The following is a 24,091-nucleotide window of genomic DNA, read 5'->3' on the forward strand; positions in this document are numbered from 1 at the left end:
CATAGTCAGATACCAGGCCTGGACTGTACCCACGCTAGGAACTACAGCACATAGTCAGATACCAGGCCTGGACTGTCCCCACGCTGGGAACTACAGCACATAGTCAGATACCAGGCCTGGACTGTCCCCACGCTAGGAACTACAAAACATAGTCAGATACCAGGCCTGGACTGTCCCCACGCTAGGAACTACAGCACATAGTCAGATACCAGGCCTGGACTGTCCCCACGCTGGGAACTACAACACATAGTCAGATACCAGGCCTGGACTGTCCCCACGCTGGGAACTACAGCACATAGTCAGATACCAGGCCTGGACTGTCCCCACGCTGGGAACTACAACACATAGTCAGATACCAGGCCTGGACTGTCCCACGCTAGAAACTACAACACATCCACATAGTCAGATACCAGGCCTGGACTGTCCCCACGCTGGGAACTAGAACACATAGTCAGATACCAGGCCTGGACTGTCCCCACGCTAGGAACTACAGCACATAGTCAGATACCAGGCCTGGACTGTCCCCACGCTGGGAACTACAGCACATAGTCAGATACCAGGCCTGGACTGTCCCCACGCTGGGAACTACAGCACATAGTCAGATACCAGGCCTGGACTGTCCCCACGCTGGGAACTACAACACATCCACATAGTCAGATACCAGGCCTGGACTGTCCCCACGCTGGGAACTAAAACACATCCACATAGTCAGATACCAGGCCTGGACTGTCCCCACGCTAGGAAGTACAACACATAGTCAGATACCAGGCCTGGACTGTCCCCACGCTAGGAACTACAACACATAGTCAGATACCAGGCCTGGACTGTCCCCACGCTGGGAACTACAGCACATAGTCAGATACCAGGCCTGGACTGTCCCCACGCTGGGAACTACAGCACATAGTCAGATACCAGGCCTGGACTGTCCCCACGCTGGGAACTACAGCACATAGTCAGATACCAGGCCTGGACTGTCCCCACGCTGGGAACTACAGCACATAGTCAGATACCAGGCCTGGACTGTCCCCACGCTGGGAACTACAACACATAGTCAGATACCAGGCCTGGACTGTCCCCACGCTGGGAACTACAGCACATAGTCAGATACCAGGCCTGGACTGTCCCCACGCTGGGAACTACAGCACATAGTCAGATACCAGGCCTGGACTGTCCCCACGCTGGGAACTACACACATAGTCAGATACCAGGCCTGGACTGTCCCCACGCTGGGAACTACAGCACATAGTCAGATACCAGGCCTGGACTGTCCCCACGCTGGGAACTACAGCACATAGTCAGATACCAGGCCTGGACTGTCCCCACGCTGGGAAGCTACAGACACATAGTCAGATACCAGGCCTGGACTGTCCCCACGCTAGGAACTACAACACATAGTCAGATACCAGGCCTGGACTGTCCCCACGCTGGGAACTACAGCACATAGTCAGATACCAGGCCTGGACTGTCCCCACGCTGGGAACTACAGCACATAGTCAGATACCAGGCCTGGACTGTCCCCACGCTGGGAACTACAGCACATAGTCAGATACCAGGCCTGGACTGTCCCCACGCTGGGAACTACAGCACATAGTCAGATACCAGGCCTGGACTGTCCCCACGCTGGGAACTACAGCACATAGTCAGATACCAGGCCTGGACTGTCCCCACGCTAGGGAACTACAGCACATAGTTAGATACCAGGCCTGGACTGTCCCCACGCTGGGAACTACAGCACATAGTCAGATACCAGGCCTGGACTGTCCCCACGCTGGGAACTACAACACATAGTCAGATACCAGGCCTGGACTGTCCCCACGCTGGGAACTACAACACATAGTCAGATACCAGGCCTGGACTGTCCTCACGCTAGGAACTACAGCACATAGTCAGATACCAGGCCTGGACTGTCCCCACGCTGGGAACTACAGCACATAGTCAGATACCAGGCCTGGACTGTCCCCACGCTAGGAACTACAGCACATAGTCAGATACCAGGCCTGGACTGTCCCCACGCTGGGAACTACAACACATAGTCAGACACCAGGCCTGGACTGTCCCCACGCTGGGAACTACAGCACATAGTCAGATACCAGGCCTGGACTGTCCCCACGCTGGGAACTACAACACATAGTCAGATACCAGGCCTGGACTGTCCCCACGCTGGGAACTACAGCACATAGTCAGATACCAGGCCTGGACTGTCCCCACGCTGGGAACTACAGCACATAGTCAGATACCAGGCCTGGACTGTCCCCACGCTGGGAACTACAACACATAGTCAGATACCAGGCCTGGACTGTCCCCACGCTGGGAACTACAGCACATAGTCAGATACCAGGCCTGGACTGTCCCCACGCTGGGAACTACAGCACATAGTCAGATACCAGGCCTGGACTGTCCCCACGCTGGGAACTACAACACATAGTCAGATACCAGGCCTGGACTGTACCCACGCTAGGAACTACAGCACATAGTCAGATACCAGGCCTGGACTGTCCCCACGCTGGGAACTACAGCACATAGTCAGATACCAGGCCTGGACTGTCCCCACGCTAGGAACTACAAAACATAGTCAGATACCAGGCCTGGACTGTCCCCACGCTAGGAACTACAGCACATAGTCAGATACCAGGCCTGGACTGTCCCCACGCTGGGAACTACAACACATAGTCAGATACCAGGCCTGGACTGTCCCCACGCTGGGAACTACAGCACATAGTCAGATACCAGGCCTGGACTGTCCCCACGCTGGGAACTACAACACATAGTCAGATACCAGGCCTGGACTGTCCCACGCTAGAAACTACAACACATCCACATAGTCAGATACCAGGCCTGGACTGTCCCCACGCTGGGAACTAGAACACATAGTCAGATACCAGGCCTGGACTGTCCCCACGCTAGGAACTACAGCACATAGTCAGATACCAGGCCTGGACTGTCCCCACGCTGGGAACTACAGCACATAGTCAGATACCAGGCCTGGACTGTCCCCACGCTGGGAACTACAGCACATAGTCAGATACCAGGCCTGGACTGTCCCCACGCTGGGAACTACAACACATCCACATAGTCAGATACCAGGCCTGGACTGTCCCCACGCTGGGAACTAAAACACATCCACATAGTCAGATACCAGGCCTGGACTGTCCCCACGCTAGGAAGTACAACACATAGTCAGATACCAGGCCTGGACTGTCCCCACGCTAGGAACTACAACACATAGTCAGATACCAGGCCTGGACTGTCCCCACGCTGGGAACTACAGCACATAGTCAGATACCAGGCCTGGACTGTCCCCACGCTGGGAACTACAGCACATAGTCAGATACCAGGCCTGGACTGTCCCCACGCTGGGAACTACAGCACATAGTCAGATACCAGGCCTGGACTGTCCCCACGCTGGGAACTACAGCACATAGTCAGATACCAGGCCTGGACTGTCCCCACGCTGGGAACTACAGCACATAGTCAGATACCAGGCCTGGACTGTCCCCACGCTAGGGAACTACAGCACATAGTTAGATACCAGGCCTGGACTGTCCCCACGCTGGGAACTACAGCACATAGTCAGATACCAGGCCTGGACTGTCCCCACGCTGGGAACTACAACACATAGTCAGATACCAGGCCTGGACTGTCCCCACGCTGGGAACTACAACACATAGTCAGATACCAGGCCTGGACTGTCCCCACGCTAGGAACTACAGCACATAGTCAGATACCAGGCCTGGACTGTCCCCACGCTGGGAACTACAACACATAGTCAGATACCAGGCCTGGACTGTCAACACGCTGGGAACTACAGCACATAGTCAGATACCAGGCCTGGACTGTCCCCACGCTGGGAACTACAGCACATAGTCAGATACCAGGCCTGGACTGTCCCCACGCTGGGAACTACAGCACATAGTCAGATACCAGGCCTGGACTGTCCCCACGCTGGGAACTACAACACATAGTCAGATACCAGGCCTGGACTGTCCCCACGCTGGGAACTACAGCACATAGTCAGATACCAGGCCTGGACTGTCCCCACGCTGGGAACTACAGCACATAGTCAGATACCAGGCCTGGACTGTCCCCACGCTGGGAACTACAACACATAGTCAGATACCAGGCCTGGACTGTACCCACGCTAGGAACTACAGCACATAGTCAGATACCAGGCCTGGACTGTCCCCACGCTGGGAACTACAGCACATAGTCAGATACCAGGCCTGGACTGTCCCCACGCTAGGAACTACAAAACATAGTCAGATACCAGGCCTGGACTGTCCCCACGCTAGGAACTACAGCACATAGTCAGATACCAGGCCTGGACTGTCCCCACGCTGGGAACTACAACACATAGTCAGATACCAGGCCTGGACTGTCCCCACGCTGGGAACTACAGCACATAGTCAGATACCAGGCCTGGACTGTCCCCACGCTGGGAACTACAACACATAGTCAGATACCAGGCCTGGACTGTCCCACGCTAGAAACTACAACACATCCACATAGTCAGATACCAGGCCTGGACTGTCCCCACGCTGGGAACTAGAACACATAGTCAGATACCAGGCCTGGACTGTCCCCACGCTAGGAACTACAGCACATAGTCAGATACCAGGCCTGGACTGTCCCCACGCTGGGAACTACAGCACATAGTCAGATACCAGGCCTGGACTGTCCCCACGCTGGGAACTACAGCACATAGTCAGATACCAGGCCTGGACTGTCCCCACGCTGGGAACTACAACACATCCACATAGTCAGATACCAGGCCTGGACTGTCCCCACGCTGGGAACTAAAACACATCCACATAGTCAGATACCAGGCCTGGACTGTCCCCACGCTAGGAAGTACAACACATAGTCAGATACCAGGCCTGGACTGTCCCCACGCTAGGAACTACAACACATAGTCAGATACCAGGCCTGGACTGTCCCCACGCTGGGAACTACAGCACATAGTCAGATACCAGGCCTGGACTGTCCCCACGCTGGGAACTACAGCACATAGTCAGATACCAGGCCTGGACTGTCCCCACGCTGGGAACTACAGCACATAGTCAGATACCAGGCCTGGACTGTCCCCACGCTGGGAACTACAGCACATAGTCAGATACCAGGCCTGGACTGTCCCCACGCTGGGAACTACAGCACATAGTCAGATACCAGGCCTGGACTGTCCCCACGCTAGGGAACTACAGCACATAGTTAGATACCAGGCCTGGACTGTCCCCACGCTGGGAACTACAGCACATAGTCAGATACCAGGCCTGGACTGTCCCCACGCTGGGAACTACAACACATAGTCAGATACCAGGCCTGGACTGTCCCCACGCTGGGAACTACAACACATAGTCAGATACCAGGCCTGGACTGTCCTCACGCTAGGAACTACAGCACATAGTCAGATACCAGGCCTGGACTGTCCCCACGCTGGGAACTACAGCACATAGTCAGATACCAGGCCTGGACTGTCCCCACGCTAGGAACTACAGCACATAGTCAGATACCAGGCCTGGACTGTCCCCACGCTGGGAACTACAACACATAGTCAGACACCAGGCCTGGACTGTCCCCACGCTGGGAACTACAGCACATAGTCAGATACCAGGCCTGGACTGTCCCCACGCTGGGAACTACAACACATAGTCAGATACCAGGCCTGGACTGTCCCACGCTAGAAACTACAACACATCCACATAGTCAGATACCAGGCCTGGACTGTCCCCACGCTGGGAACTACAGCACATAGTCAGATACCAGGCCTGGACTGTCCCCACGCTGGGAACTACAACACATAGTCAGATACCAGGCCTGGACTGTCCCCACGCTGGGAACTACAGCACATAGTCAGATACCAGGCCTGGACTGTCCCCACGCTGGGAACTACAGCACATAGTCAGATACCAGGCCTGGACTGTCCCCACGCTGGGAACTACAGCACATAGTCAGATACCAGGCCTGGACTGTCCCCACGCTGGGAACTACAGCACATAGTCAGATACCAGGCCTGGACTGTCCCCACGCTGGGAACTACAGCACATAGTCAGATACCAGGCCTGGACTGTCCCCACGCTGGGAACTACAGCACATAGTCAGATACCAGGCCTGGACTGTCCCCACGCTGGGAACTACAGCACATAGTCAGATACCAGGCCTGGACTGTCCCCACGCTAGGGAACTACAGCACATAGTCAGATACCAGGCCTGGACTGTCCCCACGCTAGGGAACTACAACACATAGTCAGATACCAGGCCTGGACTGTCGAACTACGCACATAGTCAGATACCAGGCCTGGACTGTCCCCACGCTGGGAACTACAGCACATAGTCAGATACCAGGCCTGGACTGTCCCCACGCTGGGAACTACACACATAGTCAGATACCAGGCCTGGACTGTCCCCACGCTGGAACTACACACATAGTCAGATACCAGGCCTGGACTGTCCCCACGCTGGGAACTACAGCACATAGTCAGATACCAGGCCTGGACTGTCCCCACGCTGGGAACTACAACACATAGTCAGATACCAGGCCTGGACTGTCCCCACGCTGGGACGCTAGAAACTACAACACATCCACATAGTCAGATACCAGGCCTGGACTGTCCCCACGCTGGGAACTAGAACACATAGTCAGATACCAGGCCTGGACTGTCCCCACGCTAGGAACTACAGCACATAGTCAGATACCAGGCCTGGACTGTCCCCACGCTGGGAACTACAGCACATAGTCAGATACCAGGCCTGGACTGTCCCCACGCTGGGAACTACAGCACATAGTCAGATACCAGGCCTGGACTGTCCCCACGCTGGGAACTACAACACATCCACATAGTCAGATACCAGGCCTGGACTGTCCCCACGCTGGGAACTAAAACACATCCACATAGTCAGATACCAGGCCTGGACTGTCCCCACGCTAGGAAGTACAACACATAGTCAGATACCAGGCCTGGACTGTCCCCACGCTAGGAACTACAACACATAGTCAGATACCAGGCCTGGACTGTCCCCACGCTGGGAACTACAGCACATAGTCAGATACCAGGCCTGGACTGTCCCCACGCTGGGAACTACAGCACATAGTCAGATACCAGGCCTGGACTGTCCCCACGCTGGGAACTACAGCACATAGTCAGATACCAGGCCTGGACTGTCCCCACGCTGGGAACTACAGCACATAGTCAGATACCAGGCCTGGACTGTCCCCACGCTGGGAACTACAGCACATAGTCAGATACCAGGCCTGGACTGTCCCCACGCTAGGGAACTACAGCACATAGTCAGATACCAGGCCTGGACTGTCCCCACGCTGGGAACTACAGCACATAGTCAGATACCAGGCCTGGACTGTCCCCACGCTGGGAACTACAACACATAGTCAGATACCAGGCCTGGACTGTCCCCACGCTGGGAACTACAACACATAGTCAGATACCAGGCCTGGACTGTCCTCACGCTAGGAACTACAGCACATAGTCAGATACCAGGCCTGGACTGTCCCCACGCTGGGAACTACAGCACATAGTCAGATACCAGGCCTGGACTGTCCCCACGCTAGGAACTACAGCACATAGTCAGATACCAGGCCTGGACTGTCCCCACGCTGGGAACTACAACACATAGTCAGACACCAGGCCTGGACTGTCCCCACGCTGGGAACTACAGCACATAGTCAGATACCAGGCCTGGACTGTCCCCACGCTGGGAACTACAACACATAGTCAGATACCAGGCCTGGACTGTCCCCACGCTGGGAACTACAGCACATAGTCAGATACCAGGCCTGGACTGTCCCCACGCTGGGAACTACAGCACATAGTCAGATACCAGGCCTGGACTGTCCCCACGCTGGGAACTACAACACATAGTCAGATACCAGGCCTGGACTGTCCCCACGCTGGGAACTACAGCACATAGTCAGATACCAGGCCTGGACTGTCCCCACGCTGGGAACTACAGCACATAGTCAGATACCAGGCCTGGACTGTCCCCACGCTGGGAACTACAACACATAGTCAGATACCAGGCCTGGACTGTACCCACGCTAGGAACTACAGCACATAGTCAGATACCAGGCCTGGACTGTCCCCACGCTGGGAACTACAGCACATAGTCAGATACCAGGCCTGGACTGTCCCCACGCTAGGAACTACAAAACATAGTCAGATACCAGGCCTGGACTGTCCCCACGCTAGGAACTACAGCACATAGTCAGATACCAGGCCTGGACTGTCCCCACGCTGGGAACTACAACACATAGTCAGATACCAGGCCTGGACTGTCCCCACGCTGGGAACTACAGCACATAGTCAGATACCAGGCCTGGACTGTCCCCACGCTGGGAACTACAACACATAGTCAGATACCAGGCCTGGACTGTCCCACGCTAGAAACTACAACACATCCACATAGTCAGATACCAGGCCTGGACTGTCCCCACGCTGGGAACTAGAACACATAGTCAGATACCAGGCCTGGACTGTCCCCACGCTAGGAACTACAGCACATAGTCAGATACCAGGCCTGGACTGTCCCCACGCTGGGAACTACAGCACATAGTCAGATACCAGGCCTGGACTGTCCCCACGCTGGGAACTACAGCACATAGTCAGATACCAGGCCTGGACTGTCCCCACGCTGGGAACTACAACACATCCACATAGTCAGATACCAGGCCTGGACTGTCCCCACGCTGGGAACTAAAACACATCCACATAGTCAGATACCAGGCCTGGACTGTCCCCACGCTAGGAAGTACAACACATAGTCAGATACCAGGCCTGGACTGTCCCCACGCTAGGAACTACAACACATAGTCAGATACCAGGCCTGGACTGTCCCCACGCTGGGAACTACAGCACATAGTCAGATACCAGGCCTGGACTGTCCCCACGCTGGGAACTACAGCACATAGTCAGATACCAGGCCTGGACTGTCCCCACGCTGGGAACTACAGCACATAGTCAGATACCAGGCCTGGACTGTCCCCACGCTGGGAACTACAGCACATAGTCAGATACCAGGCCTGGACTGTCCCCACGCTGGGAACTACAGCACATAGTCAGATACCAGGCCTGGACTGTCCCCACGCTAGGGAACTACAGCACATAGTTAGATACCAGGCCTGGACTGTCCCCACGCTGGGAACTACAGCACATAGTCAGATACCAGGCCTGGACTGTCCCCACGCTGGGAACTACAACACATAGTCAGATACCAGGCCTGGACTGTCCCCACGCTGGGAACTACAACACATAGTCAGATACCAGGCCTGGACTGTCCCCACGCTAGGAACTACAGCACATAGTCAGATACCAGGCCTGGACTGTCCCCACGCTGGGAACTACAACACATAGTCAGATACCAGGCCTGGACTGTCCACACGCTGGGAACTACAGCACATAGTCAGATACCAGGCCTGGACTGTCCCCACGCTGGGAACTACAGCACATAGTCAGATACCAGGCCTGGACTGTCCCCACGCTGGGAACTACAGCACATAGTCAGATACCAGGCCTGGACTGTCCCCACGCTGGGAACTACAACACATAGTCAGATACCAGGCCTGGACTGTCCCCACGCTGGGAACTACAGCACATAGTCAGATACCAGGCCTGGACTGTCCCCACGCTGGGAACTACAGCACATAGTCAGATACCAGGCCTGGACTGTCCCCACGCTGGGAACTACAACACATAGTCAGATACCAGGCCTGGACTGTACCCACGCTAGGAACTACAGCACATAGTCAGATACCAGGCCTGGACTGTCCCCACGCTGGGAACTACAGCACATAGTCAGATACCAGGCCTGGACTGTCCCCACGCTAGGAACTACAAAACATAGTCAGATACCAGGCCTGGACTGTCCCCACGCTAGGAACTACAGCACATAGTCAGATACCAGGCCTGGACTGTCCCCACGCTGGGAACTACAACACATAGTCAGATACCAGGCCTGGACTGTCCCCACGCTGGGAACTACAGCACATAGTCAGATACCAGGCCTGGACTGTCCCCACGCTGGGAACTACAACACATAGTCAGATACCAGGCCTGGACTGTCCCCACGCTGGGAACTACAGCACATAGTCAGATACCAGGCCTGGACTGTCCCCACGCTGGGAACTACAGCACATAGTCAGATACCAGGCCTGGACTGTCCCCACGCTGGAACTACACACATAGTCAGATACCAGGCCTGGACTGTCCCCACGCTGGAACTACACACATAGTCAGATACCAGGCCTGGACTGTCCCCACGCTGGGAACTACAACACATAGTCAGATACCAGGCCTGGACTGTCCCCACGCTGGGAACTACAACACATAGTCAGATACCAGGCCTGGACTGTCCCCACGCTGGGAACTACAGCACATAGTCAGATACCAGGCCTGGACTGTCCCCACGCTGGGAACTACAGCACATAGTCAGATACCAGGCCTGGACTGTCCCCACGCTGGGAACTACAGCACATAGTCAGATACCAGGCCTGGACTGTCCCCACGCTGGGAACTACAGCACATAGTCAGATACCAGGCCTGGACTGTCCCCACGCTGGGAACTACAGCACATAGTCAGATACCAGGCCTGGACTGTCCCCACGCTAGGGAACTACAGCACATAGTCAGATACCAGGCCTGGACTGTCCCCACGCTGGGAACTACAGCACATAGTCAGATACCAGGCCTGGACTGTCCCCACGCTGGGAACTACAACACATAGTCAGATACCAGGCCTGGACTGTCCCCACGCTGGGAACTACAACACATAGTCAGATACCAGGCCTGGACTGTCCTCACGCTAGGAACTACAGCACATAGTCAGATACCAGGCCTGGACTGTCCCCACGCTGGGAACTACAGCACATAGTCAGATACCAGGCCTGGACTGTCCCCACGCTAGGAACTACAGCACATAGTCAGATACCAGGCCTGGACTGTCCCCACGCTGGGAACTACAACACATAGTCAGACACCAGGCCTGGACTGTCCCCACGCTGGGAACTACAGCACATAGTCAGATACCAGGCCTGGACTGTCCCCACGCTGGGAACTACAACACATAGTCAGATACCAGGCCTGGACTGTCCCACGCTAGAAACTACAACACATCCACATAGTCAGATACCAGGCCTGGACTGTCCCCACGCTGGGAACTACAGCACATAGTCAGATACCAGGCCTGGACTGTCCCCACGCTGGGAACTACAGCACATAGTCAGATACCAGGCCTGGACTGTCCCCACGCTGGGAACTACAAAACATAGTCAGATACCAGGCCTGGACTGTCCCCACGCTGGGAACTACAGCACATAGTCAGATACCAGGCCTGGACTGTCCCCATGCTGGGATCTACAGCACATAGTCAGATACCAGGCCTGGACTGTCCCCACGCTGGGAACTACAGCACATAGTCAGATACCAGGCCTGGACTGTCCCCACGCTGGGAACTACAGCACATAGTCAGATACCAGGCCTGGACTGTCCCCACGCTGGGAACTACAGCACATAGTCAGATACCAGGCCTGGACTGTCCCCACGCTGGGAACTACAGCACATAGTCAGATACCAGGCCTGGACTGTCCCCACGCTGGGAACTACAGCACATAGTCAGATACCAGGCCTGGACTGTCCCCACGCTAGGGAACTACAGCACATAGTCAGATACCAGGCCTGGACTGTCCCCACGCTAGGGAACTACAACACATAGTCAGATACCAGGCCTGGACTGTCCCCACGCTAGGAACTACAACACATAGTCAGATACCAGGCCTGGACTGTCCCCACGCTGGGAACTACAGCACATAGTCAGATACCAGGCCTGGACTGTCCCCACGCTGGGAACTACAACACATAGTCAGATACCAGGCCTGGACTGTCCCCACGCTGGGAACTACAACACATCCACATAGTCAGATACCAGGCCTGGACTGTCCCCACGCTGGGAACTACAACACATCCACATAGTCAGATACCAGGCCTGGACTGTCCCCACGCTAGGAAGTACAACACATAGTCAGATACCAGGCCTGGACTGTCCCCACGCTAGGAACTACAACACATAGTCAGATACCAGGCCTGGACTGTCCCCACGCTGGGAACTACAGCACATAGTCAGATACCAGGCCTGGACTGTCCCCACACTGGGAACTACAACACATAGTCAGATACCAGGCCTGGACTGTCCCCACGCTAGGAACTACAGCACATAGTCAGATACCAGGCCTGGACTGTCCCCACGCTGGGAACTACAGCACATAGTCAGATACCAGGCCTGGACTGTCCCCACGCTAGGGAACTACAGCACATAGTCAGATACCAGGCCTGGACTGTCTCCACGCTGGGAACTACAGCACATAGTCAGATACCAGGCCTGGACTGTCCCCACGCTGGGAACTACAGCACATAGTCAGATACCAGGCCTGGACTGTCCCCACGCTGGGAAATACAGCACATAGTCAGATACCAGGCCTGGACTGTCCCCACGCTGGGAACTACAGCACATAGTCAGATACCAGGCCTGGACTGTCCCCACGCTGGGAACTACAGCACATAGTCAGATACCAGGCCTGGACTGTCCCCACGCTGGGAACTACAGCACATAGTCAGATACCAGGCCTGGACTGTCCCCACGCTGGGAACTACAACACATAGTCAGATACCAGGCCTGGACTGTCCCCACGCTGGGAACTACAACACATAGTCAGATACCAGGCCTGGACTGTCCCCACGCTGGGAACTACAGCACATAGTCAGATACCAGGCCTGGACTGTCCCCACGCTGGGAACTACAGCACATAGTCAGATACCAGGCCTGGACTGTCCCCACGCTAGGAACTACAGCACATAGTCAGATACCAGGCCTGGACTGTCCCCACGCTGGGAACTACAACACATAGTCAGATACCAGGCCTGGACTGTCCCCACGCTAGGGAACTACAGCACATAGTCAGATACCAGGCCTGGACTGTCCCCACGCTGGGAACTACAGCACATAGTCAGATACCAGGCCTGGACTGTCCCCACGCTGGGAACTACAACACATAGTCAGATACCAGGCCTGGACTGTCCCCACGCTGGGAACTACAGCACATAGTCAGATACCAGGCCTGGACTGTCCCCACGCTGGGAACTACAGCACATAGTCAGATACCAGGCCTGGACTGTCCCCACGCTGGGAACTACAGCACATAGTCAGATACCAGGCCTGGACTGTCCCCACGCTGGGAACTACAGCACATAGTCAGATACCAGGCCTGGACTGTCCCCACGCTGGGAACTACAGCACATAGTCAGATACCAGGCCTGGACTGTCCCCACGCTGGGAACTACAGCACATAGTCAGATACCAGGCCTGGACTGTCCCCACGCTGGGAACTACAGCACATAGTCAGATACCAGGCCTGGACTGTCCCCACGCTAGGGAACTACAGCACATAGTCAGATACCAGGCCTGGACTGTCCCCACGCTAGGGAACTACAACACATAGTCAGATACCAGGCCTGGACTGTCCCCACGCTAGGAACTACAACACATAGTCAGATACCAGGCCTGGACTGTCCCCACGCTGGGAACTACAGCACATAGTCAGATACCAGGCCTGGACTGTCCCCACGCTGGGAACTACAACACATAGTCAGATACCAGGCCTGGACTGTCCCCACGCTGGGAACTACAACACATCCACATAGTCAGATACCAGGCCTGGACTGTCCCCACGCTGGGAACTACAACACATCCACATAGTCAGATACCAGGCCTGGACTGTCCCCACGCTAGGAAGTACAACACATAGTCAGATACCAGGCCTGGACTGTCCCCACGCTAGGAACTACAACACATAGTCAGATACCAGGCCTGGACTGTCCCCACGCTGGGAACTACAGCACATAGTCAGATACCAGGCCTGGACTGTCCCCACGCTGGGAACTACAACACATAGTCAGATACCAGGCCTGGACTGTCCCCACGCTAGGAACTACAGCACATAGTCAGATACCAGGCCTGGACTGTCCCCACGCTGGGAACTACAGCACATAGTCAGATACCAGGCCTGGACTGTCCCCACGCTAGGGAACTACAGCACATAGTCAGATACCAGGCCTGGACTGTCCCCACGCTGGGAACTACAGCACATAGTCAGATACCAGGCCTGGACTGTCCCCACGCTGGGAACTACAGCACATAGTCAGATACCAGGCCTGGACTGTCCCCACGCTGGGAACTACAGCACATAGTCAGATACCAGGCCTGGACTGTCCCCACGCTGGGAACTACAGCACATAGTCAGATACCAGGCCTGGACTGTCCCCACGCTGGGAACTACAGCACATAGTCAGATACCAGGCCTGGACTGTCCCCACGCTGGGAACTACAGCACATAGTCAGATACCAGGCCTGGACTGTCCCCACGCTGGGAACTACAACACATAGTCAGATACCAGGCCTGGACTGTCCCCACGCTGGGAACTACAACACATAGTCAGATACCAGGCCTGGACTGTCCCCACGCTAGGAACTACAGCACATAGTCAGATACCAGGCCTGGACTGTCCCCACGCTGGGAACTACAGCACATAGTCAGATACCAGGCCTGGACTGTCCCCACGCTAGGAACTACAAAACATAGTCAGATACCAGGCCTGGACTGTCCCCACGCTAGGAACTACAGCACATAGTCAGATACCAGGCCTGGACTGTCCCCACGCTGGGAACTACAACACATAGTCAGATACCAGGCCTGGACTGTCCCCACGCTGGGAACTACAGCACATAGTCAGATACCAGGCCTGGACTGTCCCCACGCTGGGAACTACAACACATAGTCAGATACCAGGCCTGGACTGTCCCACGCTAGAAACTACAACACATCCACATAGTCAGATACCAGGCCTGGACTGTCCCCACGCTGGGAACTACAACACATAGTCAGATACCAGGCCTGGACTGTCCCCACGCTGGGAACTACAGCACATAGTCAGATACCAGGCCTGGACTGTCCCCACGCTGGGAACTACAGCACATAGTCAGATACCAGGCCTGGACTGTCCCCACGCTGGGAACTACAGCACATAGTCAGATACCAGGCCTGGACTGTCCCCACGCTAGGAACTACAACACATAGTCAGATACCAGGCCTGGACTGTCCCCACGCTGGGAACTACAGCACATAGTCAGATACCAGGCCTGGACTGTCCCCACGCTGGGAACTACAGCACATAGTCAGATACCAGGCCTGGACTGTCCCCACGCTGGGAACTACAGCACATAGTCAGATACCAGGCCTGGACTGTCCCCACGCTAGGGAACTACAGCACATAGTCAGATACCAGGCCTGGACTGTCCCCACGCTGGGAACTACAGCACATAGTCAGATACCAGGCCTGGACTGTCCCCACGCTGGGAACTACAACACATAGTCAGATACCAGGCCTGGACTGTCCCCACGCTGGGAACTACAGCACATAGTCAGATACCAGGCCTGGACTGTCCCCACGCTGGGAACTACAGCACATAGTCAGATACCAGGCCTGGACTGTCCCCACGCTGGGAACTACAGCACATAGTCAGATACCAGGCCTGGACTGTCCCCACGCTAGGAACTACAGCACATAGTCAGATACCAGGCCTGGACTGTCCCCACGCTAGGAACTACAGCACATAGTCAGATACCAGGCCTGGACTGTCCCCACGCTGGGAACTACAACACATAGTCAGATACCAGGCCTGGACTGTCCCCACGCTGGGAACTACAGCACATAGTCAGATACCAGGCCTGGACTGTCCCCACGCTGGGAACTACAGCACATAGTCAGATACCAGGCCTGGACTGTCCCCACGCTGGGAACTACAAAACATAGTCAGATACCAGGCCTGGACTGTCCCCACGCTAGGAACTACAGCACATAGTCAGATACCAGGCCTGGACTGTCCCCACAATGGGAACTACAACACATAGTCAGATACCAGGCCTGGACTGTCCCCACGCTGGGAACTACAGCACATAGTCAGATACCAGGCCTGGACTGTCCCCACGCTGGGATCTACAGCACATAGTCAGATACCAGGCCTGGACTGTCCCCACGCTGGGAACTACAGCACATAGTCAGATACCAGGCCTGGACTGTCCCCACGCTGGGAACTACAGCACATAGTCAGATACCAGGCCTGGACTGTCCCCACGCTGGGAACTACAGCACATAGTCAGATACCAGGCCTGGACTGTCCCCACGCTGGGAACTACAGCACATAGTCAGATACCAGGCCTGGACTGTCCCCACGCTGGGAACTACAGCACATAGTCAGATACCAGGCCTGGACTGTCCCCACGCTAGGGAACTACAGCACATAGTCAGATACCAGGCCTGGACTGTCCCCACGCTGGGAACTACAGCACATAGTCAGATACCAGGCCTGGACTGTCCCCACGCTGGGAACTACAACACATAGTCAGATACCAGGCCTGGACTGTCCCCACGCTGGGAACTACAGCACATAGTCAGATACCAGGCCTGGACTGTCCCCACGCTGGGAACTACAACACATAGTCAGATACCAGGCCTGGACTGTCCCCACGCTGGGAACTAAAACACATCCACATAGTCAGATACCAGGCCTGGACTGTCCCCACGCTAGGAAGTACAACACATAGTCAGATACCAGGCCTGGACTGTCCCCACGCTAGGAACTACAACACATAGTCAGATACCAGGCCTGGACTGTCCCCACGCTGGGAACTACAGCACATAGTCAGATACCAGGCCTGGACTGTCCCCACACTGGGAACTACAACACATAGTCAGATACCAGGCCTGGACTGTCCCCACGCTAGGAACTACAGCACATAGTCAGATACCAGGCCTGGACTGTCCCCACGCTGGGAACTACAGCACATAGTCAGATACCAGGCCTGGACTGTCCCCACGCTAGGGAACTACAGCACATAGTCAGATACCAGGCCTGGACTGTCCCCACGCTGGGAACTACAGCACATAGTCAGATACCAGGCCTGGACTGTCCCCACGCTGGGAACTACAGCACATAGTCAGATACCAGGCCTGGACTGTCCCCACGCTGGGAACTACAGCACATAGTCAGATACCAGGCCTGGACTGTCCCCACGCTGGGAACTACAGCACATAGTCAGATACCAGGCCTGGACTGTCCCCACGCTGGGAACTACAGCACATAGTCAGATACCAGGCCTGGACTGTCCCCACGCTGGGAACTACAGCACATAGTCAGATACCAGGCCTGGACTGTCCCCACGCTGGGAACTACAACACATAGTCAGATACCAGGCCTGGACTGTCCCCACGCTGGGAACTACAGCACATAGTCAGATACCAGGCCTGGACTGTCCCCACGCTGGGAACTACAGCACATAGTCAGATACCAGGCCTGGACTGTCCCCACGCTGGGAACTACAACACATAGTCAGATACCAGGCCTGGACTGTCCCCACGCTAGGAACTACAGCACATAGTCAGATACCAGGCCTGGACTGTCCCCACGCTGGGAACTACAGCACATAGTCAGATACCAGGCCTGGACTGTCCCCACGCTAGGAACTACAAAACATAGTCAGATACCAGGCCTGGACTGTCCCCACGCTAGGAACTACAGCACATAGTCAGATACCAGGCCTGGACTGTCCCCACGCTGGGAACTACAACACATAGTCAGATACCAGGCCTGGACTGTCCCCACGCTGGGAACTACAGCACATAGTCAGATACCAGGCCTGGACTGTCCCCACGCTGGGAACTACAACACATAGTCAGATACCAGGCCTGGACTGTCCCCACGCTAGGAACTACAGCACATAGTCAGATACCAGGCCTGGACTGTCCCCACGCTAGGAACTACAACACATAGTCAGATACCAGGCCTGGACTGTCCCCACGCTGGGAACTACAGCACATAGTCAGATACCAGGCCTGGACTGTCCCCACGCTGGGAACTACAGCACATAGTCAGATACCAGGCCTGGACTGTCCCCACGCTGGGAACTACAGCACATAGTCAGATACCAGGCCTGGACTGTCCCCACGCTGGGAACTACAGCACATAGTCAGATACCAGGCCTGGACTGTCCCCACGCTGGGAACTACAGCACATAGTCAGATACCAGGCCTGGACTGTCCCCACGCTGGGAACTACAACACATAGTCAGATACCAGGCCTGGACTGTCCCCACGCTGGGAACTACAGCACATAGTCAGATACCAGGCCTGGACTGTCCCCACGCTGGGAACTACAGCACATAGTCAGATACCAGGCCTGGACTGTCCCCACGCTGGGAACTACAGCACATAGTCAGATACCAGGCCTGGACTGTCCCCACGCTGGGAACTACAGCACATAGTCAGATACCAGGCCTGGACTGTCCCCACGCTGGGAACTACAGCACATAGTCAGATACCAGGCCTGGACTGTCCCCACGCTGGGAACTACAGCACATAGTCAGATACCAGGCCTGGACTGTCCCCACGCTGGGAACTACAACACATAGTCAGATACCAGGCCTGGACTGTCCCCACGCTGGGAACTACAGCACATAGTCAGATACCAGGCCTGGACTGTCCCCACGCTGGGAACTACAACACATAGTCAGATACCAGGCCTGGACTGTCCCCACGCTGGGAACTACAGCACATAGTCAGATACCAGGCCTGGACTGTCCCCACGCTGGGAACTACAGCACATAGTCAGATACCAGGCCTGGACTGTCCCCACGCTGGGAACTACAACACATAGTCAGATACCAGGCCTGGACTGTCCCCACGCTAGGAACTACAGCACATAGTCAGATACCAGGCCTGGACTGTCCCCACGCTGGGAACTACAACACATAGTCAGATACCAGGCCTGGACTGTCCCCACGCTGGGAACTACAGCACATAGTCAGATACCAGGCCTGGACTGTCCCCACGCTGGGAACTACAGCACATAGTCAGATACCAGGCCTGGACTGTCCCCACGCTGGGAACTACAGCACATAGTCAGATACCAGGCCTGGACTGTCCCCACGCTGGGAACTACAGCACATAGTCAGATACCAGGCCTGGACTGTCCCCACGCTGGGAACTACAGCACATAGTCAGATACCAGGCCTGGACTGTCCCCACGCTGGGAACTACAGCACATAGTCAGATACCAGGCCTGGACTGTCCCCACGCTGGGAACTACAGCACATAGTCAGATACCAGGCCTGGACTGTCCCCACGCTGGGAACTACAGCACATAGTCAGATACCAGGCCTGGACTGTCCCCACGCTGGGAACTACAGCACATAGTCAGATACCAGGCCTGGACTGTCCCCACGCTGGGAACTACAACACATAGTCAGATACCAGGCCTGGACTGTCCCCACGCTGGGAACTACAGCACATAGTCAGATACCAGGCCTGGACTGTCCCCACGCTGGGAACTACAGCACATAGTCAGATACCAGGCCTGGACTGTCCCCACGCTGGGAACTACAGCACATAGTCAGATACCAGGCCTGGACTGTCCCCACGCTGGGAACTACAGCACATAGTCAGATACCAGGCCTGGACTGTCCCCACGCTGGGAACTACAGCACATAGTCAGATACCAGGCCTGGACTGTCCCCACGCTGGGAACTACAACACATAGTCAGATACCAGGCCTGGACTGTCCCCACGCTGGGAACTACAACACATAGTCAGATACCAGGCCTGGACTGTCCCCACGCTGGGAACTACAACACATAGTCAGATACCAGGCCTGGACTGTCCCCACGCTGGGAACTACAACACATAGTCAGATACCAGGCCTGGACTGTCCCCACGCTGGGAACTACAGCACATAGTCAGATACCAGGCCTGGACTGTCCCCACGCTGGGAACTACAGCACATAGTCAGATACCAGGCCTGGACTGTCCCCACGCTGGGAACTACAGCACATAGTCAGATACCAGGCCTGGACTGTCCCCACGCTGGGAACTACAGCACATAGTCAGATACCAGGCCTGGACTGTCCCCACGCTAGGGAACTACAGCACATAGTCAGATACCAGGCCTGGACTGTCCCCACGCTGGGAACTACAGCACATAGTCAGATACCAGGCCTGGACTGTCCCCACGCTGGGAACTACAACACATAGTCAGATACCAGGCCTGGACTGTCCCCACGCTGGGAACTACAGCACATAGTCAGATACCAGGCCTGGACTGTCCCCACGCTGGGAACTACAGCACATAGTCAGATACCAGGCCTGGACTGTCCCCACGCTGGGAACTACAGCACATAGTCAGATACCAGGCCTGGACTGTCCCCACGCTGGGAACTACAGCACATAGTCAGATACCAGGCCTGGACTGTCCCCACGCTGGGAACTACAGCACATAGTCAGATACCAGGCCTGGACTGTCCCCACGCTGGGAACTACAGCACATAGTCAGATACCAGGCCTGGACTGTCCCCACGCTGGGAACTACAGCACATAGTCAGATACCAGGCCTGGACTGTCCCCACGCTGGGAACTACAGCACATAGTCAGATACCAGGCCTGGACTGTCCCCACGCTGGGAACTACAGCACATAGTCAGATACCAGGCCTGGACTGTCCCCACGCTGGGAACTACAGCACATAGTCAGATACCAGGCCTGGACTGTCCCCACGCTGGGAACTACAGCACATAGTCAGATACCAGGCCTGGACTGTCCCCACGCTGGGAACTACAACACATAGTCAGATACCAGGCCTGGACTGTCCCCACGCTGGGAACTACAGCACATAGTCAGATACCAGGCCTGGACTGTCCCCACGCTGGGAACTACAACACATAGTCAGATACCAGGCCTGGACTGTCCCCACGCTGGGAACTACAACACATAGTCAGATACCAGGCCTGGACTGTCCCCACGCTGGGAACTACAGCACATAGTCAGATACCAGGCCTGGACTGTCCCCACGCTGGGAACTACAACACATAGTCAGATACCAGGCCTGGACTGTTCCCACGCTGGGATCTACAGGAAGTAGTGGGTCCACAGTGTTATAATGGGGCTGTTACCTTGAGCGGGTTAGGGAAGTAGTGGGCGGGGCTGTTACCTTGAGCAGGTTAGGGAAGTAGTGGGCGGGGCTGTTACCTTGAGCAGGTTAGGGAAGTAGTGGGCGGGGCTGTGAGCAGGTTAGGGAAGTAGTGGGCGGGGCTGTGAGCAGGTTAGGGAAGTAGTGGGCGGGGCTGTGAGCAGGTTAGGGAAGTAGTGGGCGGGGCTGTTACCTTGAGCAGGTTAGGGAAGTAGTGGGCGTACAGCGGGACGGAGGAGCGTAGCTGCAGCTGATTGGCTCTGATGAAGGACAGCGTCTCGTGGGCCAGAAAGGGGTCGTTGAAACACTCCGCCGGGAGAACTCCGAACACACACCTCCACACACACTCACCGTCCACCGCTGCAGCCTCGCCTACACACACACACACACACACACACACACACACACACACACACACAGTAAGTACACACTAACTCTATCCTTCACACGTGCACTTGCACTTGACACACACACACACTAACTCTATCCTTCACACGTGCACTTGCACACACACACACACTAACTCTATCCTTCACACGTGCACTTACACACACCACACAAACAGAGACACCCCCCCCCCCCCCCCCCCTCACCGTGGTTCAGGTAGAACTGAGCGATGGGCAGGAGGACTCGGCTGCAGGACAGGTCAGAGTTCAGACGGCCGAACAGCGACTTCACACACGGGAAGGAACGGTACACACAACCAGCGTCCTCTACACACACACCGTCCAGGATACACACGGCCTCCACCAGGCACTGAGACACACACACACACACACACACACACACACACACACACACACACACACACACACACACACACACACACACACACACACACACACACACACACACACAGAGAGGGGACAGGGTTACTACAGCAGTATGACTGTATGGTGTGTGATTGACAGGGTTACTACAGCAGTATGACTGTATGGTGTGTGATTGACAGGGTTACTACAGCAGTATGACTGTATGGTGTGTGATTGACAGGGTTACTACAGCAGTATGACTGTATGGTGTGTGATTGACAGGGTTACTACAGCAGTATGACTGTATGGTGTGTGATTGACAGGGTTACTACAGCAGTATGACTGTATGGTGTGTGATTGACAGGGTTACTACAGCAGTATGACTGTATGGTGTGTGATTGACAGGGTTACTACAGCAGTATGACTGTATGGTGTGTGATTGACAGGGTTACTACAGCAGTATGACTGTATGGTGTGTGATTGACAGGGTTACTACAGCAGTATGACTGTATGGTGTGTGATTGTAGGGGACAGGGTTACTACAGCAGTATGACTGTATGGTGTGTGATTGACAGGGTTACTACAGCAGTATGACTGTATGGTGTGTGATTGACAGGGTTACTACAGCAGTATGACTGTATGGTGTGTGATTGACAGGGTTACTACAGCAGTATGACTGTATGGTGTGTGATTGACAGGGTTACTACAGCAGTATGACTGTATGGTGTGTGATTGTAGGGGACAGGGTTACTACAGCAGTATGACTGTATGGTGTGTGATTGACAGGGTTACTACAGCAGTATGACTGTATGGTGTGTGATTGACAGGGTTACTACAGCAGTATGACTGTATGGTGTGTGATTGACAGGGTTACTACAGCAGTATGACTGTATGGTGTGTGATTGACAGGGTTACTACAGCAGTATGACTGTATGGTGTGTGATTGTAGGGGACAGGGTTACTACAGCAGTATGACTGTATGGTGTGTGATTGACAGGGTTACTACAGCAGTATGACTGTATGGTGTGTGATTGTAGCAGGGTTACTACAGCAGTATGACTGTATGGTGTGTGATTGACAGGGTTACTACAGCAGTATGACTGTATGGTGTGTGATTGACAGGGTTACTACAGCAGTATGACTGTATGGTGTGTGATTGACAGGGTTACTACAGCAGTATGACTGTATGGTGTGTGATTGTAGGGGACAGGGTTACTACAGCAGTATGACTGTATGGTGTGTGATTGACAGGGTTACTACAGCAGTATGACTGTATGGTGTGTGATTGTAGGGGACAGGGTTACTACAGCAGTATGACTGTATGGTGTGTGATTGACAGGGTTACTACAGCAGTATGACTGTATGGTGTGTGATTGACAGGGTTACTACAGCAGTATGACTGTATGGTGTGTGATTGTAGGGGACAGGGTTACTACAGCAGTATGACTGTATGGTGTGTGATTGACAGGGTTACTACAGCAGTATGACTGTATGGTGTGTGATTGACAGGGTTACTACAGCAGTATGACTGTATGGTGTGTGATTGTAGGGGACAGGGTTACTACAGCAGTATGACTGTATGGTGTGTGATTGACAGGGTTACTACAGCAGTATGACTGTATGGTGTGTGATTGTAGGGGACAGGGTTACTACAGCAGTATGACTGTATGGTGTGTGATTGACAGGGTTACTACAGCAGTATGACTGTATGGTGTGTGATTGACAGGGTTACTACAGCAGTATGACTGTATGGTGTGTGATTGACAGGGTTACTACAGCAGTATGACTGTATGGTGTGTGATTGTAGGGGACAGGGTTACTACAGCAGTATGACTGTATGGTGTGTGATTGACAGGGTTACTACAGCAGTATGACTGTATGGTGTGTGATTGACAGGGTTACTACAGCAGTATGACTGTATGGTGTGTGATTGACAGGGTTACTACAGCAGTATGACTGTATGGTGTGTGATTGTAGGGGACAGGGTTACTACAGCAGTATGACTGTATGGTGTGTGATTGACAGGGTTACTACAGCAGTATGACTGTATGGTGTGTGATTGACAGGGTTACTACAGCAGTATGACTGTATGGTGTGTGATTGACAGGGTTACTACAGCAGTATGACTGTATGGTGTGTGATTGACAGGGTTACTACAGCAGTATGACTGTATGGTGTGTGATTGTAGGGGACAGGGTTACTACAGCAGTATGACTGTATGGTGTGTGATTGACAGGGTTACTACAGCAGTATGACTGTATGGTGTGTGAT

General features: G+C 54.8%; 1 protein-coding gene across 1 annotated transcript in view; it reads right to left on the reverse strand.

The window, feature by feature from the left end:
- ap5z1 (adaptor related protein complex 5 subunit zeta 1) overlaps window positions 1–24,091 on the reverse strand; it is an 88,031-nt gene that overhangs the window by 18,713 nt on the left and 45,227 nt on the right. The window contains 2 exon segments of the mRNA NM_001173809.1: window positions 21,262–21,440; window positions 21,662–21,824. Coding sequence (NP_001167280.1) covers window positions 21,262–21,440; window positions 21,662–21,824 — 342 coding nt within the window.

Source organism: Salmo salar, chromosome 18, assembly GCF_965601325.2.
Source record: "Salmo salar chromosome 18, fSalSal1, whole genome shotgun sequence".
Taxonomy (NCBI): Eukaryota; Metazoa; Chordata; class Actinopteri; order Salmoniformes; family Salmonidae; genus Salmo; species Salmo salar.